The sequence below is a fragment of the Aulonocara sp. 'chitande type north' Nkhata Bay genome, linkage group LG13 (genome assembly GCF_057382095.1).
Source record: "Aulonocara sp. 'chitande type north' Nkhata Bay isolate Kocher_YH1m ecotype deep benthic linkage group LG13, A_spYH_male_GT1.1, whole genome shotgun sequence".
Lineage (NCBI taxonomy): Eukaryota > Metazoa > Chordata > Actinopteri > Cichliformes > Cichlidae > Aulonocara > Aulonocara sp. 'chitande type north' Nkhata Bay.
In genome coordinates, this window is record NC_141356.1 from 23,818,791 (window position 1) to 23,837,632 (window position 18,842).

At 42.3% G+C, this 18,842-nt stretch overlaps 1 protein-coding gene across 2 annotated transcripts; it reads right to left on the bottom strand.

Annotated features, from left to right (window-relative positions):
* Positions 1-6,234: 6,234 nt before the first annotated feature.
* Positions 6,235-17,365, bottom strand: LOC147316109 (phosphatidylinositol 3,4,5-trisphosphate 3-phosphatase and dual-specificity protein phosphatase PTEN). 2 transcript variants are annotated; one of them, XM_086259315.1, is made up of 10 exons: positions 16,576-17,364; positions 12,809-12,893; positions 12,633-12,677; positions 12,478-12,521; positions 12,024-12,262; positions 10,950-11,091; positions 9,178-9,246; positions 8,427-8,593; positions 7,334-7,675; positions 6,235-7,211 (listed from the first exon to the last, which is right to left on the bottom strand). In XM_086259315.1, the coding sequence occupies exons 1-10, from the start codon at positions 16,652-16,654 to the stop codon at positions 7,029-7,031; spliced, it is 1,395 nt and encodes a 464-aa protein (XP_086115441.1). In that variant the 5' UTR covers positions 16,655-17,364; the 3' UTR covers positions 6,235-7,028. The 2 variants fall into 2 exon arrangements, with proteins under 2 accessions (XP_086115441.1, XP_086115442.1); XM_086259316.1 differs by lacking the exon at positions 9,178-9,246 and having other exon boundaries at positions 16,576-17,365.
* Positions 17,366-18,842: the final 1,477 nt, after the last annotated feature.

Here is an 18,842-nt window from a genome sequence, read left to right on the forward strand (position 1 = left end):
GGGGATTTCATTGTAGCCAGTGCATATCCAGAAAATGGATTTAAAAAATCTGGGCCCAGATTTCCTGTTTGGTGCATGCTTACAGTGCAGTTGTTAATGTTGTCAAAACATAGCTTGAGGTTTTGACACTGTAATAGAGCCAGTGCTCTGCACATGGACTGTTTACCTGTGTGCAGATGAAGCCAGCTGGAAGATGAGTGATCACCGTTCGGCAATGGAAACCAGAAAGTTTACGGTCCTTTCCCTAAAGATTTTGCATATTCATATACATCTGTGTTTGTAGAGAGTGTGTTTATTATCGAGAGACCTTTACAAACTATTAGAGCTTGTGGGTGTCAGGGTTTCCACTACATCATTACAACCTGTCAAGATGTACAGTATTTACATACCCCCTCCCCCGCATATCTCATGTACCGTGAAGCAGTTTCTCTTCTCTGGAACTCCGAAAGTCTGAACTCTGAAGCACCATTTCCAACTTTCACTCTCCAGCACAAACACTAATATCGCTCTTGTCCATCAGCCCTTCTCACATCAGTCATTTCAGATAATGACTCTCAGCTGGGAGAGACACAGAGTGGAGAGACGGTGAGGCTGAGCAAAGAGTATCGGCAGACGTGCTTGCATCTCCCTCCCTTGTTCTTGGTGTATAAGGATGAGATGGGGATGAGGAGCGTGCGAGTAACTATCAGTTATCAGCGTGAGGATTAGGGACTGTCATCAGCAGCCATATGCCTCATATTACCCTCCTGATGACACTAGATGGAGAGAGAGAAAAGAGCAAGGATGAGGCTCGGGGGAAGGATTGCGCCTGCTCTAAGATTTCAGGGTAAAAGTCAGGTAGAGAACAGAGCCTGTCAAAGTAAAGTTTGATATATGCATATACTCTGGCGTACGAACGCACAGTTTCACATGCACAAATTCACACAGATATATGAAGAAGCCCTGCAGCGCGAGCACTTTTCACTGCTGGGTTCCTAAGTGACACACAATGCAAGTTCCTGTTGCAGGGATTTGTGTGTGTGTGTGTAGCTCATGGTAAAGCTGATACGCTTCCTTTCATGTTTTTTTTCTGCTGCAGGCTATGAATGTTGACTCTCATTCAGTACACTGGACACATGTGTGCTCTTCATTGATCACAGAAGAAATAAGTATGAGTGTGTGTGTGAGTGTGTATGCATCTTAAGGAAGGGGGAGGGGTCAGTGGCGACAGCAATACAGTAAGTGTTTCCATGTGCTTCTCTTATTCATGAAGACGCACATAAACAGACACACACACACACACAGGCTAACAAAGCATGCTGGCACATCCATGTCAACAAAAACTCTCCCTCAGACACACACAGACACACAAGAGCAGGGCTCGTGTGACTCATTAGGTGACTCGGGTCTTGACAGTAAAAATTACATCTGAAAACATTTACCGTATATTCATTAACAGCTGGTCCAAACTCATGACGAGAAGCACTTTAATGGATTTCACTGTTTCCTGCTAAGTCGTGCTGCTCCATACGTTCCTACAGCTACATGTTTCCAAACGTCTCCTTCTTCCTAATTCCACTTCCTCATTCACCATAGTTCCTGTGTGCTATCGGAGGGGCTATTTTGGGGCATTCACAAGAAGAAGAAAAAAAGAGAAACCAGGCACAGGATTTGCTGAAAGTGAGACGGCAGAAGTTCACAAACGAGAGAAATAATGACAAAAAAATATATTGAGTTTTATGGTGTTCGGAAGGCCCTTTCCCTACTTTGAACGAGTAAAAAGGACAATATAGGTTTAATCATATGCTGACGAATGCAGTGTCTGTTGTGATATTTGTCTTAATCTCCTTTCAAAGAAAAGCTGGATGGGATTCCAGCTTTAATGTGGCGGATTAATTAAAAAAATGGGAGAAGGGAGCCAGCTCGAATAATAATCAGAGTGAATGCATAAGTAATCGGAGCAACTTATGTTGTCTTTATCTCATTCGTACCCATTTGCGCGATGTATGTGGGCTTATATTGTTTACGTGTCATCTGATGAGAAAGAAAAAAATACTTTGATATTGGCACTTACAGGATAGATTTGGGGGAGTTTCGACTCACAGCAGACCACCATGAAGAGGCAATAAGGATGCAGACAGACCATAGGTGTGAGCATGAGCTTGTGGTCTGGCCTGGGCTCATGTTAGTTTGTTGGAGGCAGTGTGTGACTTTTTCATACTGCAGTCATTGTGTACATATAAATATACATATATACACACACACATATATGTATATGTGTGTGTGTGTGTATTTGAGATTGTGATGGTCCACACGTGTGAGTATGTGTATTCTTTCCATAGCCTGTCACTCGTGCTGCTGCTGAGTCTTTGGTAACTTACAGCGCCTGTGTGTGTGTGTGTGTTTAAGCTTTTGTTTAATTTCTACTTCCTGTTTTATTCTTGGCCTAATCCAAACGCAACACAGCTGTGCAGTCAGCCAGAGAAAGAGGGCTTGGGGGATGGGTTGCCAGGTCCTGGTGAGTGCAGCCATGCTCTACAACTGCTACCAACAGATGGAAGGGAAATGGGGTTACCAGCTTGGACTTAACTTCTCTTTGTAGGCCAAACTGACCCCCACCCTCCCCTCTGTCATTTCATCATAATACTATGCTTAAATCTCTGTATTTTGGTGTTAGCTTCTTTACCTCCCCCTTTTTTCACAGTAGTTAGAGGCTTAGACTGTGGAAGGCCATACATGCCACAAAATAAATATAATTAAATGTCAATTAAAAAAAAGAAAGACATAATACACGGTCTTATTGAGTCAATATTGTGACAGCCTGAAAAAAACCCAAAAGGTTCATGAACATTTGATGTATAATTCTGATTCAGTATCATCGTTTAGACACATCTCGGTGCAGAAGTATTCACCTGGTTGTCATTTTGCAGGTTCTGGGGTCTATCACAAGAGCTCCCAGAGATTTAAGCTGTTTTTTCCCGACTTTTCTCTTTAGGTCCTCCCTGTAACATTTTTATTCACCATTGTACACCATTTTTATTGGTTAAAATGAGTACTGAAGAGCAAAGTTCACTGAATGAATTCCTTAATTAGTCACTAATTATCTAATCTAGGAAGTAAAATATAAATTAGGTACATCTGTTCAACTGCTTGTTATCGCAATAACTAATCAGGGACTCACATGGCAGCAACAGCAGGCAGACATCGTTAATACGACCTGCTGAAGTTTAAACCAAGCATCAGAATGGAGAAGAGAGATGATTTAAGGTGGCATTGTCAGTGACGCCAGCTGTGCTGGTATGAGTATTTTAGAAACCACTGATCTGCTGGGATTTTCCCACACAACCATCTCTAGATTTTACAGAAAATGGTCCAAAAAAGAGGAAATATTCCGTGAATGGCAGTTCTCTGAAATGAATGAAAATGCCTTGTTGATTTCAGAGGTCGCAGGGGAACGGGCAGATTGCTTCGAGGTAAAAGGAAGGCACCTGATACAACCAAGGTATGCATAGGAGCATATCTGAATGCACAGGATGTCAAACTTGGATGGGCTACAGCAGCAGAAGACCACAAAGCTCAAATCATCTCACAGTGATTTCTTGAACATGCCTATGGCAAATCTGCACCAACTACGTGATGCTATCAATACGGACCAAAATCTCTGGAGACTTTTTCCAGCACCTTGTTGAATCTAAGCTATAAAGAGTTAAAGGTACAGTGTGTAAAGTCTCACAACTAGATCTCAGTAAATTGCAGAGTCAACCGCATTCTGTTTTCTTGCCCTTCACAATTCAAGTGCACAGTGTTTTGACACTGTTAGTGGCCATCAGTGAAACCTTCCTTGAAGTGGATTTAACATCGTTGGAAACTTGAGCCTGAAATTATAGGCTATAATAAAACTATAATAAAATAAACTACTGCCCACGCCTTACTTTTAATGGATTAATTCTGAGTTTATGAGAACACATCATGTGTTAGAAGATGTAATTATACACTAATCAATGCATATTTATGAGTACAGCAATCACTTCTTTCTATCACGTAACCTGAAAAAATACTTACTGTACCTTTAAGACAGCTCTAAAGGCAAAATGGGGTTCAACCCAGGATCTTAACATCAAGCCATTAAGCTACATTTGAGATTAACATCTTTATACTATTAGGATAATATATTCAGTTTAATCAAACAACTTACACACACACACACACACACCTTTTATCTAAGTAGTAAAAAGATTGTACTTCTATAGATTAAAATCAGTTTTTCTCGGGTATGTGAGACAAATATTTTTTGGGCAGCTGGGATTTCTATTTTCATTGCAATACTGGAAGTGACCACCTGGAAAAATTAGCACCAAGGTGTACAGATCTCTTAATTATTCTTAATTAATTAGTCTTAGGTTCAGGATAAGCATAAACACATCCATCAATACGGCTAGTTATCCAACTTTGGGAGTCTTTACCAGCTGATTCTAACTGTAACAAACCAACACCTCCGTTTTTCCACATCATATCCGCAAACGCTGTATCATCTTCCATCTTTGTTCTGCTGGATGTATAATGTACTGTTTAATCCACATGTCGGAAGGAAAATTCACATTCACGTTATGCAAAGCAAACATTCCTCCAAATCTCCTGCTTCTCCATTGGTGCCTCACCTCTTGAGAGATGGTAATGTGGGGGAAATCAAACATTTTTTCTGAGGAGCCAGCCCTCAAGACATTCAAATGAGGCAATACATTTCGATTCATATTTCAGGTGCAGTTTCTGGAGTGTTTAAGTGATGAGAGTAGCAATCAGAAGCAAAGAGCTGGACTCTCAAACTTGGCTGAAGTCACGGCTCTTGGTTCGCTTCAGTCTTGTGTGCCTGTGGAGAGCTGAGGCATCTCTCTGGTCTCTCAGCCCAGCACAGCACATTCATTATTAATCTACCAGAGTCTCTCCCTCCTTCTCGGCTCAGCCAATTACAGTTGGGCCCCTGCGACTGCTGCCTGTCTCATTTGACGCTGCGCTGGTTGGCTTTGATGTCTCTATCAACACGAAAGAGCCGGGCACCGAGTCTTAATAGAGCAGAAGGGGATTATGCGACTGCCAGCCCCCGGGGGTGGAACAATTTTTAAAATATATGTTTAATTCATACTTTATTTTATTATCAGGAGACTTTGGGCCAAGCTTTAGCCAGGGTCTTGCCACTTTCTGCACTGCTATCACAGCAACATGCTTGTTAATCCTATTACCCTTTCATTTGGGGAACCACACAAGCCTGCAAGCAGAGCAGGCTCGACTACCAGAGGCCTCGCACACCTCCCTCCTGGGCTGGCAGCCTTTCCTTCCTCTGCTCATTTCATATGGAGAACGCCTTTATTAACCAGCAGAAGCCACTCCACATGCAGCGCTGATACTCTGGTATGAAGTCGGGCTGCTTTGGCTCATAAATGTTAATGTTGTTATTAGGGTTCAGAGGTCAGTTTGCTTCTCAGAAAAATCTACTGGTACTTGGCAAAAATATAAAAACCACGAAAGCGAGGTTGCACAAACTCCAATCGGCAGCAATGTTTCCAAATATAATCAACCAATTTCTGCTTTTTCTCACCACTACACTGCCATTAGATGCTCGCAGCTCCCTGGTTCCACTCAGTGTTATTTGTTTAAAGTGGGCTTTTCGCCATCAGTTGAACTTCTAACAACAATCGTTCCATCACTTCCCTAACTCAGGTCCCACTCGCTATTTGCAGCACTGACCTTTAAAGCAGGAAGTTACTGTTAACACAGCTCCAACGACAACCTGCTTTACAGCATTTTTTTCCCTCCCCCTTCTCACCAGGGACAGCGCTCTGCACTAAAGTCCCGTCTCACACATGCTAAAAATTTAGATTACAGGGTCTGGGTATCGTCATTTAAAATTACGACTTCATTTGACAGCAGCGGTGTCAAGTTAGAAGACCGCACTAGCCGCGACGCCCAATGACAAAAATTCACTTTGGAAATTCATTTTCATTCTGCATGATTTTCATTAACGGAAAACAGCAGCTCTATTACATAAAGCTGTGATGTAATTTTGTGAGCATGACTCAAAGCAGCGGGAAACCCCACGCAGAAGAATCTCAAAGCTGCTTTCATTATCAAAAAGAAAAAAAAAAAAAAAGACAACATTGCATACATTTATTAGGGATGGACGCCAATTCTAATACATGCAAATTCACCATTGTCCTTGAAATGTAGTGTCAACATTATTGCAAACACTTGTCTCCCTGCTGTTTTGTGTATTATATTTTTATTATCTTAGGATAAAAAAAACATTAACAATTACATGGGATGCCTTGTTCTGCATAATTTAACATATACACAGTGGGAACAGGAATGGCAATGCTTTAGACATCATCACAGCCTCTTTATAACCCCCGCCCACCCCCAACCCACTGCCCGCATGCAGTTTGCACTGCACAAAGGCCAAAAGTCACGTGAGACAGCCTGCAAAGAGCACAAGAAGCATTCACAGTAAAGGAATATAGGAAGGAGGAGAGGATGGAGGGTGGGGGAGAGTAAAAGATGAGAGGAGAAGAGAGGGAGTGAAACAAAGTGACTGCAGCACTGGCCTTGGTTTAGACAGGAGAAGAGCAGCATAGTCCTCGTATATCATTCTAGCTTCTCCCACACTTCAACTCCCATCTCCTGATTGTGGTACTCTTTCCATTGTCTTTGACACGAAAAAGTTTGTTATATATGCATGTATATATGTATATACATATATGTATGTATATATATATAAACACAGTTTTATAGCTACAGCACCTTTTCCCATGGGGCAACAGTGTCAATACCTCGCACATGGTTCATGGTCGTGCCAGAGAGAGAAAAAAACAAAACAAAACAATATATTGGTCAGGATATTTCATCTTTTTTCCCCCTAAAATTGGCATTTGACATGATGATATTCTATTGCCGTCTGGGGGAGGGAAGGGACAAAGGTTCTTCTTTTGAGTTTATATTCAAGTTTTCTCCTTTTTTTCTGCTGTATAATTTCTTCCTTTTTCTTGTTTAAAAAGAGTTCACACTTTTGTGATTTGTGTGTGCTGCTCTTCATCAAAAGGTTCATTTTCCGGATCTGAGTCAGTGGTGTCAGAGTATCGATAATGGTCTGGCTCATTGTCGCTAACGTCGGGGGTGACTGATGTTGAAGTACTAGCCTCGGAGTTCGGCTCCTCCACGGTTTTCGTAAAGTACAACTTCACCTGGAAACCAAGACGAGATGATCACAAACAAGTCTCGTCGCTGCTCTTTTCAGTTTAAAAATGCAAAGTGAACTGACAGCAGATATACGGTTATTCAACAGCAGAAAGATTACAGCACTTACTTTGAAGTTTGGTGAGAAGTAGCGGTTAGCTTTGTCTTTGTTGGCCTTGTCCAAGTCGTTCTTATTAAGTGTCAGGATGAGATAGTCCTTGTCCCTGTCGCTTTCTTTGCTGCTTTCCTTCTTCTCCTCCCTGTAGTTTTCTCTCCAGTTGTCCTTGCACTCGGCACTTTGCAGTTGGCCCAGTCCCGGTCGGCCTGGTCCAGGTCCCTGTCCCGGAAGACCCTGCCCTGGTGGCCCCTGCTGGCTCTCTAAACTGTTAACTGCCCCGTTCTCCATCTTGTCCCCACCCTCCTCTGGTCCAGGGATGAAGAAAGTGTTCACCCAAAAATGAAACATTTTGTCCTGGAGGGGGAGAGGTTACAACAGATTGAGTGAATGAAGTACTGAAAGGAAACTTTACAGGTTTTTGATTAGGTTTCTTTCCAAAATCAGTTGTTCTAGCTAAGGCTGATGGTCCATTTTTTACTGTCAACAAATTCAGAGAAAAGCCAGCCTTGCACTAGTCAGTTTAAGTATTTTTCAACTGCTGTGCACCCAGTACATTTCTTTCTACCAATGCACTATTCTACTCCTGTTTCAGAAGCGTTTGTTAAAAACTGCACCCAGCCATTTTAGGAAATTAGCGAGCATTTAACCAGTGTCGTTTTTAGCAAACACTACTAACAGGAGTAAACAGTGCATTTTTTGGGGTCTATTTTCAGCTGTGGGTTAATATAAATTTCAGTATTTATGGCAGCAGGACAGCGAATGAGGGATTTACCTCAAAATAAACTGGTTGCCCTGCTTGTGGTCCTGAAGGAACATGCCAATGGTGTGCCTAATTGATCTGTTTTTAATAGTTTTTGGGACAAAACTGGCCTGCAGCACAGAGACCCAAGATATTAAAAATACCACATTTTTGATTTTTGGTTTATTTGTGAGAACTGTGGCAATAAAACCGTAATTGCTGTCACCCTGCCAAGTGTGAAAATGCTTAGTCGTCTTATCGTTCTGTGACCTAGTCACTTTATGGCATACAGTGGCTGAAATAAGCTCCTAAATTAGACTGAGCAAATGAAGCCGCAATGAAATCTCCCAAACACAGACAACTAACCTTCTTCAACATCTTATTCTGTTTATGGAAGAACTCCACTTTGATGTCTCCGCAGACTGGGAGCGGCTGGGGAAATTCAAAAAACATATGCTTGTCCTCGCGCCGTGTGTGAGCGGGGTTCGATGTGTGAATCTTCACTTTCAGCTGGTACACCACAAACTGGGGATCTGGAAAAAGTGTTGACGTTGTACAGGGGTGAGGAGCACGATGGGTGAGATTTGTGAGAGGGGGAAGGGGGGAGTGGGAGAGAAGAGACAGAAAGCACAATAAGAGGAGTGAGCGACAGTGGAGGAGGGAGTAAATCAGGAGGGCGAGACAGGATACAAGTGTTATTACATGAGTTTGACAAAAGAAAATGGCACAGCACACCACCACCTCCCACCCACTGAGTAAGTGAAAAAAAAAGTGATAAAACATTATATTAAAATTAAGGAGGAGAAAGGGAAAGTTAACAGGCCACAAAATGTAACACCCAAATAGACCCAGAACCAGAGACACAGGACCCTATTCTGATAGACAGTCATTGGTTTGGTCTTGGACCAGCACAACACGTTGCATTTAGAAGAATTTTAACCCTTTCTTCTTCCTGTCAGGGTGGATGGTGGTGCTGGAGATGACTTCATGTGCCCCTAAGCTTTTCCTTTCCTGCTAAGCAACATGTCTACCTCAGACTGCTCCTGCCTTCTGGATCTCTGGGGCCATATAAAAACAAATGAGTGAAAAAATAATAATGGATGAAAGGCTCATTTACCCCAATGCCAATTCCCTTTCTTGAAGCCCTGAGGGGTCGGCTCGCTCCTGTTTTTAATGGTACTGTCCCCTTAGAGAGAAAGAAGGAGATTATCACAAACAGGGCCTGGCTGGCCTGTCAGGGGCTTGACAGCACAGCAGGTACAAAACACAAGAGCTCTACACAAATATTTACATCTACATAGCTTTTCTTAACAACAACATTCAATCCGTGGCTTCAAAGCAGAGTTGTGCATCTTACAAAAACGTTTGACAAGGCACCTAGTGTGCACATGAGAAACACAAAGAGGAAGAAACAAACGGGGAACTTTGAAATTGCTGAAAATCAAACGACCAAAATGCGTCAGTTTTCTTTGGTGGAAATAAAGAGAGAAGTGTTTGACATTGAGCAGTTTCTAGCAATTAAACTGGTTTCTATTTTATCACTGCAGTGAGCTAAGAACCAGAAAAGCTAGAAAAACAAACCGCAAAACAGAAAAAAAGCGATGCACATACAAAGACGTCAAACTCAGAATAGGGCCTTTTTAAGCAGAGGGTTAGCAGGGGAAAAAAAGAAGGAAGGATCGATACAGTCAGGGGTTTGCAGCACAGTCACGTGTTAGGGTAAAGAAGTCACAGACATGAAGGAAGGACAGGTTGCTTTTTCTGACCGACAGCTAAAAATGGACAAATTCAGATACGAGGAGAACACAACATCGTATGACTCAGATGCATTTGAGCAGATAAGCAGAATTATTTCACTTTTTTTTAACCCCCTCCTCAGGCTAAAACAGAGCACTATTTAAACACTAAAAAAAGGTTTTCTACATGCAGCTAAACACTCTGCATTCATGTGAACATGAAAAATGAAACGCAGGGAATGAAATTTAATTAAGAGTGACATTATTTGCTTAGAAATTTGGGGAAATCACTAAAGTTAGCACTGCAGTAAGCATTTGGTTTTGACGGCTGTTAAAAAAAAATAAATCAAACGGGTTGGACTGCTTGCGTTTGTCACTACGTCAACAGGGGAGAACAAGTGCAAATGTTGGCAGACATTTTACAGCCGTCATATCAATTAAACTCTGAGCAAACATGCAGTGATATGTAAATACTCATAACTGAGTGGCTGTTACCGTCAGTGACTTACTGAGTGCTGCGCTATTGTTTGCTAAAATTACTGCCATCTAAATTCCTCTCGACTTTAAGTTACTTCCTGGTTCGGCCTTAGGAAAACATGTAAAACCTGTGCTTATGTAGCTACTACTATAGGATGCGCTCTTCTCTATAGAAGGGCATGCTGTAGTTCTTCTCGATGGTGAGCATAGAAAACGAAATCCTATAAAAGTCTCTCACTAGAGAGGAGCCAAAAAAAATTTAAATTAATGGCTCGGCTTTGCAGTTTTCGGAGCTAATAAAAATCTTAAAAGGCTCCTGTGGAAAAAAAAATCTGAAATTTTTATTAAGACAACCAGTGGGGATCTGGTTCACCGGGATTTTCTGTGAGCAGCAACAAGCAGACTTGATCGATACAAAACCGCCCTTGTTAGTTAAATACAGCACGAAATTCAGCTGTACTCAACAAGGCTATTAAAAAAATAAATAAAAAAAAGAAACAGCAGAGGACAACTTGGCTCCACCACAGATGACCTGCAATGCCCTACGGTGCTACGCTGCAGTGTGTGGGTTAGCCCCACGGTGCACCATACATGCAAGGCCCTCGCTCTGTCTGAACAGCGGTATGCATGCCTACGCCCTAGATTGGAGTTGAAGTTGAACATGAGCGTGACTCACTGCAGGTGCCCCCGCTGAACATAGGGAGAGTCTCGAACACCATTTTGTGGAAGAGCAATGCCACCGGCTTGTACTCCAGCTGGTGCTTCAGTAGGTAGCTGTAGTAGTAGACGTAGCGACGCTGGCTCGGGATCGTTACTCCCTGCAAACAAAAGCAACAATGTTTAATCCAGGGGTGCCAAACATAAAGCCCAGGGGCTGGAATTGGCACGGAAAAGAGTCCACTCTGGCCCACTGGACGGCTTTGAAAAAAATTGAAAGGATGACATGAATTTGAGACTTTTAAGTGTATTTTATAAGTTTTATGGCTTTCCCCCCACAGCCAGTCATACTAAACCACTGTAAATAAGTAACAGATAAACAAATAACAGAAAGCTCCCAATCAGTCACTATCTACTATAGAAATGTATGATTTTAAAGTCGGATTACAGCGAAAAGAAAAAAGAAAATAAATATTTTTCATTTTATAATTACAGGACAGTCTTTTTCTTACATTTTAAGCTCAAAGCAGCATTTTTTAATCATGTAGTAAAACTGAGATGTGTTGATGAAACTACAGTACTATTACTTATGTTAAAATATCTCGCAGATTAAATGTGTAGTGAAACTTTTTTAGACTGACAGAAAAGGGAGTTTCACTGGTTCGGCACACTTAAGTAGGCCGTATCTGCATGTGGCCCACAATGCAAAATGAATTTGACATCCGTGGTTTTGACGCAGATGAGGGACGCAGGATGCAACATGAGATCACCTTCGAGTTTATCCGTTTAATATGTATTACTTCTTAAAACAGAGCACTGGTGCCTGAAATTATGCTTCTGTTTTCTATGTGTGTTCAAATCTTTGTTTTCTATGTGTGTTCAAATCTTTGCAACCTTGATAATTATTAGTGAAAATCAACTCAGTCATCTTGTATGGTCTCCCTCTCTTTTTCTTAGCTTGAACATGAAATTTACTTTCAATTTGAAACCAATTAAGCAGGATGTGGCTCATCAGTCACTGCCCTGCTTGATGCAACTGCTCTAAAAAGTAATAAAGCCTTCGGAATTGAAAGCATTTGTTTCGTGATCTCACCTTCTTGTCCCTTGTCCTGACCTCCCCATAAAAGTCAAGTGCTTCTTGGGCCTCCTGAAATTTCCCACGATGGAGGAGATACGCGCAGATCATGACTCCGGTGCGGCCCTTCCCGGCCTTACAGTGAATGGCCGCCACGTGATTGTCATCCTCACTGAGCCACTGGTCCAGGTCTTCACAAAACGGCTTAATAAGCTCCAGCTGAGGAGGGTTATGGTCTTCGAAGGGGTACTGTGCAACTGAGGTGTGGCGGGATGCAAGCCCACGCAAAGTTGTGATGAGAGAAGGGGGGGGGGGGGGGGGGGGGAGACAGTGCAAACAGGTCAGCATAGACAAGGTGGGCAGGGAGATGCTGAGTATTTTGAGAGATCTGACGACCTTGTGCGTCATCAGGCCTTCAGCAGGGCTTTTATTTCTTAAAAACAGCATTTATAGAAAATGTGAAGCAGCCTACCTCTGCAGTTAAATTTGGCAGTATCGTAGTGTCTTTCTGCACAGCTGAAATGTCAAGAAAATCCCCCCCAGAAAACTCCAGTTAGTAATCACACAAGAGGAAGCTGGTAAGTAAACAAGGATGAGCTCAGATGCAAACAAAATGTAGAAACTTACAGGTTGTAGATTTTGTAGTGGTTTTTATGCTTTGAATCCAAAAACCTGTCCGCAGAAAAATAATAAAATCATTAGATCGATATGAGATCAAAGTGCTAGAGCAAAACGAATAAACTCATGTACTGCAGGATAAACTGCATGTTTGTTATATTACCCTTTACCGAGATCACACTTACCGTACTACATCATCTATATTGTTTCTGTACACGCCTTCAAGTCTCTCTGCTGGAAAGCCCATTGCAATGATATTTGGGTAAATATCTGTTCAAGCAGTCAAGGAAATGTACAATCTGCAGGAAATCAAGAGGGAGCTACTACCAAGGCTCCCAGCGTCAGAACTAAAGCTTTTAAAGGAAAGGACTGCTTAAAAGAATTTGCCATTACAGCACAACTTCAAGAATGCAGACATGAGTGAAAGGGTTGAGAAAAGTTTTAGTCCACGCCATTATAAGAGTGTGATTGTAGTTATGGATAGACAGGAGAATAGGGGAGGGGTGCTGGCCAGTATGTGCGTGCATGTTGTGACAGATGGCCTTGACAGTGAGAAGCAAGCAGTGACGGCAGGAGTAACCGTGCTCCTGCTTCAGCCAGGCCCACATGTGGGTGCATGAGTAGAGTCTCTGCTCCCTGACCGGCATGTATTTTTAGAACATAAAGTTATATTGGGATGATCGCAAATGTTCGACTTATCTAGTCTGAATTCAGCCAGAGACATTTGAATATCTGCGAGATTGCAAGCGGGAAACATGAAGTCACACATGTAAGGAAGAGGGAAAAAAAGTTAACTCAAAAAACAAATGCGCCGAGCTGCAAATTTGCAGGTGCAGAAAAAGGTGGTGTTTGTGTTTCAAATGGCTCCATATTTCCGCAAGAACGGTGAGGAAAATGTCGTGGCCAATTATATGGTGACATACATTCACTCTTAAAGGCGCACATCAGTGTCACATTGCACTGAAAAAGAATAATTTGGTTGGCATGCATGTCTTGAAGGCTCGGCTCCAACGCCTACCTGTAACTGAAGTCTGCTCGTCAGTCTAAGCTGTGGGATTTCACACTTTAACCACTGACTAAAGGGCAACCTTTTCTTACACTTCCTGTGCCACAACGTCAAAAATAGAAAGGCTGAATATTTCTAATTGGATGTGTTTCGTTTTGTCCCCCCCCCCCCCAGAGTCAAATCACTTTTTAAATGGTCAAAATAATTTGACACACGCATCTGACAGCTTTGGCGAGAAAGCACAGCCGGCAGCCTCTATACAGCCCTCAACTTTCCTGGTGTGTGCAGTGCACATACAAGAACCTGTGGATGTAAAAAGCCCACAAGGTCAACTCTTTTGATTCAGTCTGCATACACACAGCTCATTGTTCAATCAGCAGACCTACAAGTACAAAAAAAAGGTTTTCCACAAACCCGGGTCAACTGTACTATGGCAGACATTAATGCTGTTTCAGCCATTTTTGGGGGAAATTTTCAGCAAAACCCCATCAGAGGATTTCAGTAAGTGCCTGCACGCAACCCCATGCAACCAGGCTATGCACAACACAGGCCTCGTACATAAATTCAAGCCAGCCCTATAGCAAATCTTTGAGGTTATTTGCATACAGCCAAGCTACTTCCTTGAAACTCAGCACAGCCGCCTAAGCTGTATATCCTGTACTATAATAAACCTGTTGATTAAGGGCTCAAAAACCTAATTAGGAGATAAAAACTAGTTTTTAATGCTTTATAATGGGCTACTCTAACCCGTGGATCTACGGGCAAAGTGGGTCCAGTCAGACTTTAACTGATCTTTACAAACCTTCAGGGAGAACTTCAGTCCAGAGCATGGGGGTCTTGGTTTCTGCAGCTGGAAAGAGATTCATATGTTGGACCCCTGAAGGAAGCTCCAAGTAGGAGGAAAAAAAAATCTGATGCTTTAGACACGCCTTTTCTTAAAAGCCAGCCCTGCCTCAGCTCTATGCATATGCCAAATCCACAACTGAGAACGAGAGAGGGGGGGAGATAGGGAGAGTGGGACCCAGCAGGAGCTAAGGTGGGGAGGACAGGAAAGGAGGAGAGCAGAGGAAAAGGGGCAAGCAGAGGGAGGGAGAATTAGGAGTGGGAGTAGTAAAGAAAAAGAGCAAAAGGAGAGGAGAGGTGGTGGATTGAGAGGGTAAGAGGGAGAGAGCACTCAGACAGCAATGATGATACAAGATCACTGGCAACTCTATTTTAAGGGCAATTCCCAGAACTGTGATACTGCATTACATAACTGCAGAAAGCCCATATTGTTTTTAGACATAGTGCCAAACATGATAAAAGGGATAATTCGAAAGGGCCCACATCCAAACAAGAGGTGGCTTCACACCAAAGAAAGATTCCACTTTTGAGTGGTGTACCCTATTCACACCTGCACAAAGCTGTAGAGGTATACCACAAGAGTCCTGCCACTGACAAGACATGACATTCGATTTACCACATTATAAAAGCAGGCGAGAAACATCAGATCAAATACTGTGAGACATGCCTTTCATCAGCATCTGCAGTCACACATACATCATAGCTGACAGCTCTGCCTGAAATCACTTCACTATGTTTCTATCTATAGTGTCAAGTCAAGGTAACTAGCACTCAGCTCTACATCTGCACTTTCAGAAAAGAAAGAACAAAAAACACCACTCAGCAAGGTTTTCAAGTTGCTAACAATAACAAAAGTAAATTCGGTACATAAACACTCCAGGCCGCTCAACTCTTTGTATACTTTAAGGAACCAGATAGGGTTGGAACTTCCATTATTGATTAATCTGCAATTTCAGATTCCTACCCCCCACCCCCAGCACACACACACCACCCAATAATAATGTGGAAAAAGTCCCAAAGCCCAGGTGGGATTTTCAAACGTCTTAATTTCTTCTTACAGTAAACTGATTACATCAAGTTTTCACATTTGAGAAGCTGGCTTTGTATTGTTTTTAGTTTGCTTAGAAATGTATTTATGTTTTTTTATATATATATATATATATATATATATATATATATATATATATATTTAAACAATAGGATATGATCTGACAACTTAATTCCGCCATAAAACCAAAAATGTCAAACTCTGGGACTCAGAGGTGATCTCAACACAAAGGCATATTAATTGAAACTTTTACCATTAACCAACTTTAAGCACTGTAGCAAATTACATTTTGCATTTAGCTGCCCAAAGTCAACCACTTAAGTTGCTATTCTAGCTTACCACAAGCCAAATAAGCAAAAGTACCAACTTTAGAAGCGGGAATACTGCGCCAGTGAGGTCAGCTATTGTCAGTGTCAGTCCTGCTGTGAAGATTGAAATTTAATTTCTTTTAATATTTTAATAGCCATCTTAACAAAAGGGAAAGGAGTTTTATATCCATCAGTGAACGTTAAATCCATTAAGAAACACAGATAAGAGGGGCAAGAGTACTTTAGCCATTTGCTCGATTGTGTCAAAACAAACGAGAAACCCACCGAAAATTAAAAACCTGGGTAGCAAATCCAGATGTAAATAAAAGCCAAAGATACCCTAAAACAAATCCTAAACGCATCATATATGCTTACGAGAGGCACAGATTTAAAATGATAAATATGGCCAAATGACTAACAATTTCACAACCTTCACCCAGGTTCACCCAGGCTAAATGCCCTGTCACATTTAAACACAGAGACCAATGTCCAGCTTAACAGAGGTTTCCAGCTGTGATGTTAGTGTGGTATTCATACGTGCCGCTTTGACAGATCCACCATCTTTCAAACATGCTGGGTGACAGCAAAGCTGCGCTGTCGGACCAACTAGCAGCTAGCTACGATAAGTAGCAGGGGAGCCATCTACCTCACGTTACTCCACCGAACTGGTTCCAGTGCTCTTAACCAGTGCAGCTAGACCATGTTAGTGACCAGTGGCCCGAAAGCTTTACAAATTAAGAAGGATACATGTTAAGTCCAGGTCGAAACCATCCTCTTGGTATCTCCTTTTGTTCCGACTGACCATTTCTTTTATAATCGACGACATTGTAGCAGGTGACAGGAGTCTATATGGGGTAATCTAGTATTGGCGGTTTGGCCGATTATGTCGCAGTCACTGGGTCTGCTCTCGGTGGCTCACGGCTGAATTTTCCAGGTCCTGACAGAGAAGTGCTAGCCAGCAGTAGCGGTGGCTGTCGGTAGGATTAGAAAGGCTTCCTCTGGATCATAAAGACGGGCCTTGCTCTGCTCCTCCGCGGAGGCCCGACTTTCCCAATCCTGCAATTCGTTTTGCAAACACCCCCGGATAAAATACATGCAGGTGTCCTTAGAGGAAAATACTTCAGAATGCCGTGAAATGTCCAAGCTGAAGGCTCAATGGCAGCTGCCGCGATTGACAGCAAGAAGACAGAGAACTCACCGGTTCTCTAAACCCGTATCCAGTCACTAAGACGTAGCTAGCTCGCTAGCTAACTAGCTAGCTAGCACAGCTAGCTAGCAACAATAGCTAATGCTACCTCCTTTTTCGATCCAAATGCCCCCTAACGATTTAACATTGTCATCGACTGATTGCCAGGAACACATCTGAAAAAAAGTGACAGGCTCCACCTTCGATGTATAGAGACTATACAAAGTTCAGAAATGTGTACAGGCTGATTTGACAGTTCCGTCCCGTGAAATCATCTTCTTTTCTCGCTCCTCTAGCTCCAGCTGAACTCTCAGGCTCCCATCATGGCCTCCACAGAAGGAAAAAAAGAAGGTAGAGCAGGCTGGGATTTTAGAGTATGTATCACGCCGCCTTCATCGTTATAGTCCCACCCGCTTAATGAAACCTGACAAACGCACACGTCTCTAATATGCTTCTACTAATTACGAATACGCGCTGAAAAGCAAAATGCCTACACGAGTAATCGTTCTGACCCCGAAAAGCGAGATAATAGAATTATTTCGTGCTTGTGGCGGAAGGATAAAATGTGTTCGCTTACGACGCTCCCTTCTGTCAGTGATCACGTGTGATGTAATTAGGGAAGTTTCCAACATAATGTCACTTTTCGCGGTTTAAACTGTCATTTCGGGTATGGCAAGTATATCAGTGCAAACTGTCGACCACGAGTTTGCACTGCATTTGCTTTTACAGAGGAAATGCTTATGTGTTGACAATATCTCCATCGGTTCCTTTGTTTTTTCAGTCTTCTCAAAGCAAGTAATTTATACCCAGGTTAATTGCATGATCATGCACTTTGTCTGCAATGACGAACACCACCATAAATAAATAAATAAATAAATAAATGAACAGGATTAAATCTGCATGATATAATTGCGGACATAATAAACACAGGTGTGCGCAAACTGTGAAGTTAAATTCACAGTTAAATTTAGGGTGCATCCTTCACAATATCGTGTACAGTAGTTATTTATTGTATTTAGAGTTAGAGATGAAACGATCGATCAATAATCCATAGTAAGGAGGGAAATCCAGCCAGGATTTTCTGCTGGTTCCGCTTGCTAAAATGTCACATACAGGCCTATTTACTGGGTTGTTATTCTCAATCAGGGACGTGCAGAGGGGGGGCTAGAGGGGCTTGAGCACCCGCCCCTTTCCTGATGAGTGCCCAAAGTGCCCTTTTGTTGAGGCAACTTTTAAATTTTATTTATTTATTTATTTATTTATTTATTTATTTATTTATTTTATGTGTGTGTGCGTGCGGAGTCCTGTCTGTGCCCCTCAACAATAATATTTAACTATTAATCATAGTTTTGCTAAATAAAAGGATCTGGCTTGCATCAGTCACATGATCACATTTAACCAATGATCGCCCTCGACGGCAGAACGCGCTGGTTACGAGCCGGGAACGAGCTCACAAAGAGCACGCGCATTTTTTGCGGTCCGGAGCTGTAGGAGAAACACAAGTTAACTCAGAGACACAGACTGATGCGACAAAACCAGTAAGTAGGTGTACAGCGTACACTGTAGTGTGTAGCACACAGGAGTATTAGCTTATTACGTACACGTTGGTAAGCTGTCTTGTTGCAACTGACTAACTGAAACAAACGAGCGTGCTGTGTGTGCAACAGCGCGACAAACATTACCTGTCCTTTTATTAACTGCACAAGTAGTGCTGGTCATAGCTGCTGGCTACCTGTGTAAGGCTGTCATGGGTCTGTAGCTCTGTCACCGTTTTAGGGAACATATTTAGTTTTAAAGTAAGTTTCTGGACATTTCCTGCCTTTCTGGA

What these genes read in the sequence shown, in the direction of transcription:
- LOC147316109 (XM_086259315.1), bottom strand. Translation starts at nt 16,654, where the DNA reads ATGTCGTCGATTATAAAAGAAATGGTCAGTCGGAACAAAAGGAGATAC. An exon ending in AATATAGATGATGTAGTACG is followed by an intron (nt 12,678 to 12,808) that starts GTAAGTGTGATC and finishes TTCTGCGGACAG; the next exon opens with GTTTTTGGATTCAAAGCATA. An exon ending in AGAATAAGATGTTGAAGAAG is followed by an intron (nt 7,676 to 8,426) that starts GTTAGTTGTCTG and finishes CTCCCCCTCCAG; the next exon opens with GACAAAATGTTTCATTTTTG.